The sequence below is a fragment of the Chionomys nivalis genome, chromosome 1 (assembly GCF_950005125.1).
Source record: "Chionomys nivalis chromosome 1, mChiNiv1.1, whole genome shotgun sequence".
NCBI lineage: Eukaryota > Metazoa > Chordata > Mammalia > Rodentia > Cricetidae > Chionomys > Chionomys nivalis.
In genome coordinates, this window is record NC_080086.1 from 65,607,934 (window position 1) to 65,613,933 (window position 6,000).

Consider the following 6,000-nt stretch of genomic DNA (forward strand, 5'->3'; position numbering starts at 1 on the left):
AGACTCAGAGGCAGTTGCACATTGAAAAGCCCACTGCAGCATGGCTGGGAACACTCAGAAGCTCCGTTTCTGGAGCTACCCGCATGACTTGTACAGGAAGCTCCACTGGTTGGAGGGGCTCTTCTTCCTAGTACTGTGTAATACTGGAGTAACCTTGGGGGATGGACTTGTGAATCTTGTAAGTTTCAGGAGCATCTCGAGACTTGTAAGTTTTGTTTGCTTCATGAGCCTTAATAATGTCAGTTTGGGGGAAATTCACACAACAGGAGGCTTGATCTGAGGGTTACAAGGGAGCCCCTTGAAGGGTGGAGTGGAGCTAAGTGGAGAAGGGAAGGAATGAGGTGGCAGGACAGAGGACAGCACTTGCCAGGTCATCTGAGGTCCTTGCTAGAGTTTGGAGAAAGTAGGAATGATCAGGGACTGTATCTGGAACCCCTCACAGGAAGCGTGCCTACTCAGGATACCTTACATCTGGTAACAATCAGCTGGCATCTGGCCAAGATATACCAGGGTCTCCACAGCCATACCATCCAGGGCTGCTTGGTGCTTAGCTCCCCGGCTCTGTCTGTGGTGGTTGTGGGGCAAGCCTCTGCCCTTTGCTCCTGGTTCCTGTTGCGATGTTTGCTGTACTAAGCAGGAAGTTGAAGTCAATTGGCCAAACTGACGGAGGTCCTGGGTGGGCCCAGGCTGTGAAGGCTGAAGTTTGTGCCGTGTAAGGGGATACTTTAAAGAAAGGAAGGCAGCAAACACAGTGCCAGGGTCAGGTCTTCTCTGGGGTGAGGGTGGTCTTGCAAGTACAGTGTTCTGTGGGCTGAGCTGCTACCAAGATGACCTGGGATCAGTGCCTGGCAGCTGGGCCATCTAGGGCTGTGGAGGTGAGGTAGAGGTATAGCCCCCACCTTTCTGGCCTGTCTCAGGTCACCTTCTCTCACTTGGTATGGTCAGTTTCTACTCAGAGAATGAGGTGATTTGAGTAAGTAGGTGTCTGTACTTAGAAGAGGAGGGCCTGCCTGGGGACCCCCAAGAGAGAAGCTAGGAGGCAGATGTCCTAGGTTATAGTTAGGACACTGACGATTACAGCTGAGAGTTTGGAGGCACAGCAGGTGTATACTTTGCTTTTCCCGGCATGGTCCAGTGAGCATCAGCTTCAGTGTCTCTAGGAAGCTTCTGGGATGCAGAGTTCTGGGCTAGCTCAGCAGGAAGCTGCCCTCTAGGACAGTAAAGAAGGAATAGCCCTATTGTAGGAAGTGGAGCATTGTTCTTGAACTTAGGAGCATGGGTTCTACCGACTTCCCACCAGCTTCTGTGTGTGTGACCTTGTGTGGGAAAGAGGCTGGACTATGTGAGCCCCAGGCTTCTGATTGTCTCAGGTCAGATTTGTTTGTCTCTTCGATTTGCTGTATGGTAAGCTGAGTCCTTTACTTAAGCGCCTGGAGGGCAAGAGCATGCTCCAAGTGCTGTCACTGCAGCTACTTGGGTGCCCACCCAGCCCTGCCCAGCTGGGTCCAGCCCTGTGAGGCCTGTGAGGGACTGTCCTAGGTCTTGGAGCCATGTCTGGAAGAAAGGCCGGTCCCTTCTATCCTGGGGGTCTTCCTGCTCCTGAAGATAACCAGGGAATACTTTTGGGGAGTCTGAGCAGAGAGCCTCCTCTGACGCCTGGGCTCCAGTAGCTACGTTCCACTGCTTTAGTTTTCCCTGAGTGTCTTTTTTATGCTCTCACCTCCTAGAGCAGCGTGTGCAGCACAGGTGGATTCAGGCCAGGGTTTCGGGATCCAGGAGCCAGTAGGATTGAGCTATAGGACTTCTGCTTGCAGGCCTGGCTCCAGTCCAGAATCCCATCTCTGTCTGTTCACGTCTCCAGTCACCTGGCTTGCTTCATGAAGGCCAGGCCTGATGGCTCACCTGCTTTCAGCTAGGTGGGGCAGAAGGGCCTATTGTAGCCAGAGCAGGGCACCATCTTGTCAGACCACCCCCACTGTCTTAGAGAGTCCCCTAGGAGGGTTGAGCAGGGACTTCTGACTCCTCTGGCCCCTCTGAGCCTGCCGGGAGCAGGGCCAGATTGGGGCGGCAGAAGCGATTTGGCGGGGAAGGAGGGCCGGCTTTGTTTCCAGGGTTGGCTTTCCAGGCCGGCGCTGGAGAACATACTGTCCCAATTAAGAGCCCTGTGTTGTGTTGTGTGTTTTCGTGGTGTTTGGGAGGAGTGGTGGGGAGGGGAGGCTCCTGTCAGGATTGCAGAAAGCATTTTGTGGAGGGTGACCCCTCTTTAATGCTGGCCCCTGTTATGGATTGTCCTATGGCCCCACACCCCACTCTCTGGCTTTCTGGGCAGTGGTTTGGTGATGGGTTAGCCCTGGGCCTCCCGTTTGTGTGTATGAGATAGGAGCCTAGGAATCATGCAAATGGTCAGAGACAGCTTTGCTTGATGGATAAGAGTGTCATAAGAGTAATATAGAGCATGGGCCAGGAAGTGGCAAGGACAGGCTGTAGGCAAGGGATGAAGACCCAGGAGCCCAGCTCCCTGCCTGTAGCTTTCCCCTCACCGAACTTTCCCTGAAGGGCTGACCATGTGTCTCTATCCTTGTCTCTTTCTCCTAGAATTATGCTGCCATGAAGCTTGTGAAGCCCTTCAGCTGAAGATGTCTACTCTGGAGAAGGGCTGCTTCCTGGCCCAGGACTGGCTACTCCTCCATTCCTCTGGGGCCCGGTGGTCTTGCACATGTGCACAGAGTTCTTGGGATGACCCTATTTCCGTCATCCTTTTCTCCCCCAACCCAGCTCTGTTTTGGATGAACTCTTGCAGATCTCAGTATAAAGCAGACAGAACCACAGGCTATGTTACTATGTGTCTACAGTACCTGAGTGAGGGAGATTGTGTGGGTCGTAGGGGGTTATCTGGGGAGATCGGGGTGCCAGTGGAGTGTTCTCATTTCTGGGCCAGGATTTTGGAGGCAGAAGCAGCTAGGGCGAGGGGCCTTGAGGCTTGATATCTGATGCAGTGGCCTGTATCATCTGTCTCCTCCCTTCTGCAGAACTCCTCCCCCTCCTTCCCCACTTGACCTCCACCTTTCTGGGGAGGCTATCATTTGTTCAGGTGAGAGACTCCATTGGGAGGTGGCCTGACCTCGTCACACACACCTCTGCAGTTCCTCCTCGCTGCTTCCACAACCTTCTTAAAGCATCTGGCTGGATTCAGACACCTTTTCCTTGTGGTCTGAAACTTGGCCTCGGCGTTGTTCTGAAATTTCCTGCGGGAACCAGACTAATCCTCAGGAGCGGCAGGACCGCACTCAGAAAACGGGGAGCTGGAAGGCCTTGCTCCAAGGCTTCTGAAGAGAGGCCTCTGCCTCAGGGCAGGCAGTGCTGGCTGTCTCTTCCTGTCACTGGAGGCTTCTCCTATTTCCTACTGTGAGCTGGTTCCCCTGGCCCAGGATCCTCCCCCATACCCCTCTATTATTCACCCCTCCCAGGGCTGTGGGATTCAGGCTGAGGCACCACCAGATTGACATGATGGAGCTGGTACCATGTTACCCTTACTTCATGCTGGGCCAAGAGAACCTGGCAGCAGGGCCCCAAAGGCTTGCTGCCCAAGCCCAAGAGGCAGAGACACACCTCACCCAGAAAACAGAGCACAGACATGGCTGCAAGCTCTTTGGGAAGCTTCCACCTAGTGAGGAGGCTTTGCTGGGTCTATCCTGTGTCCAACAGTGTGTGGCAGTAGGGATGGAAAGCCTTTGGAGGAACCAGAGGAGAGGAAGCAAAGCTCACTTAGCCTCAGGATGGGTTGGGGTGTTTGTTCATAGGATAGCCTGAGGATTTCTGAAGGTGTGGAAGAGGAAGCTACCCGCCTGAGAGAATCAGAGACACACTGGAGGGCAGAGCAGAGGTAGTTTCTGCAGAAAAAAAAAATTAGCTTGGAAAAGGAAAAGAAATACAATAAATAAATAAGTTCATGTCAGCCCCCACCCCTTGGGTGCTGTCTTGTAAGAGGAATTGTGGTCTCCCCGCTACTTTGAAAGGGTCTGGAGGGCTACTGTGAACGCTATTTATATTTCTATTCTAGATGATAAGTAGTAGAAAATCTACTCAGATGAGTACAAAAATCTCAATGGTTTCATAGAAATGAAGCATATAAAGGACAGGCTTCAGCAAAGCTTGATCCAGCTTCACACATAAGGACTGGTGCTTTCTCTGCTCTGTATTCCTTGGGTTGGTTTCTGCTTACAGTTGGTCTCGTTCTGAAAGTTGGACTCGAAGCTGCTTCCTGAGATCACACTAGCCATTAAGCAAATCTCAAACATGGGATAGGGCTGTGGGATGGATGGCCAGCGAACATGTATCTGGCCAACATGTATGATATTGAAATGCTTCATGTGGCAGGCCTAGGGTGGTCTCCATGATTGCTCCCAGTGAGCTGCGTATGGCTCCCATAGGCTGAGAAAACATCTTCTCATGGGGAAGAGCTTCAGATACTGCTCTGGGTGTGTGTGGGAGAGAGAGAGAGAGAGAGAGAGAGAGAGAGAGAGAGAGAGAGAGAGAGAGAGAGCAAAAGTTTGCAAAGACAGACCCTCATGGGACATGGAATCCCCACACGGTCAAGGCTCAGGCACAGGCTGGATATGGTTCACATCTCGGAACTGCTGTGGGAGGGCAGGATGCTCCATACAATGGCTAGGCCAGGACAGTCCCTACCCAGAACCTCAAGGATGAATAGGGTCACACAGTGTAATCTCCATACATGACCTGATATCCCGGGACTGTGGGATGGCAGATAATTCCCAAGCCACCCTGTACTTTCTGGTTTTATCTACTGCAGATGGTGGCACTGTTTATCAAATCCCTTTGGACAAGTGGATTCAAATGCATTCGTGTATCCAGTACTGGGCTTTCTCTCCTCCTTTTATAGAAAGTTCTAGAAGGTTTCTTCCCTATAGCTGCACTTCACCCTTTCTTTTCTACCTATTATGATCAGACAGATCAAAGTAAAGCCACTGTCCTTGGCAATGACAGCTCTGGGAAGGGGCATTGTAATGAGGGAAGGTGGTGGGGAGGTGAGGGAGGCTTGGGCATCACTAGGAAGGTTTTCTACCAAATAAAAAGACACATGGAGACAAATCCGCATCTTCTTGCTCTTTCTCTTGTGGGAAAAAAAGTGATGGCCTCAGTGGCTGTTGTTCTGTGATTGAGCTGGGCCAGGCCAGGGAGCTGAAACACAGAACATGGCAGAATGAGGGGGGGGGGTGGTCAAGCTCTTAACCATCTGACTCTTGAACAGATGCCTGCCTGCAGAGTCACAGATTCCCTACAGCTCAGGCCCCCATTGGATGTGTTTCCTCCCTGAAGAGCCGCACGCACTCCCCAAGACCTGCTTAAACTTCTACCGCCCAAATAGTGTGCATGAGCACCACAGTATCCTACGCTTTGTGTGTGAGTTGAGTGTGTGTGTGAGTTGAGTGTGTGTGTGTGTGTATACAGCCAGAGGTTAACCACACTCCTATCTTTTTTTAAACAGGGTCTCTCACTGATCCTGGAGCTTACTGATTGGCTAGGCTGTTTAGCCAATGAGCCCCAGGGACATTCCTCTTTTTGCTTCCCCAGAATGAGGATCATGCACAGTCATGCCTGCCTGGTGTTTTAAGTGGGTCCTGGGAGCTCTGAACTCAGATCCTGCGCTTGTGTGACTGGCACTTTACCCACTGGGCCATCTTCCCGGTTCCTATTATACACATTATTTATTTCAATACTTTCCCCACAGATGTAGCCAAGCGTTTTATTCTAATAAAAGCAGGCAGTGCTGTAGTTTCCTGGTAGTGTGTTACCCCCAGCAACTGATACCTTTCCCAACTCACACAGAGGCACCACCTAATCCTTCACAAGCCTCTACCACCCTTCTAGCTATTTAAGAAAACTGACTGAGTATGAGCAAGCGTGTCAACAAGCAAGTGGCATTCTTCGATGATTTCTGTCATAGTTCCTGTCCTAATTCCCTCCATGATAGACTGT

At 51.5% G+C, this 6,000-nt stretch overlaps 1 protein-coding gene across 16 annotated transcripts in view; it reads left to right on the forward strand.

The window, feature by feature from the left end:
- Dysf (dysferlin) overlaps positions 1 to 5,068 on the forward strand; it is a 201,592-nt gene extending 196,524 nt beyond the window's left edge. For all 16 annotated transcript variants that reach the window (XM_057791040.1, XM_057791074.1, XM_057791057.1 and 13 more), the window contains one exon: positions 2,596 to 5,068. In XM_057791040.1, the coding sequence (XP_057647023.1) occupies positions 2,596 to 2,634 (39 nt within the window). In that variant the 3' untranslated portion in view covers positions 2,635 to 5,068. The remainder of the gene's footprint in view (positions 1 to 2,595) is intronic.
- Positions 5,069 to 6,000: the final 932 nt, after the last annotated feature.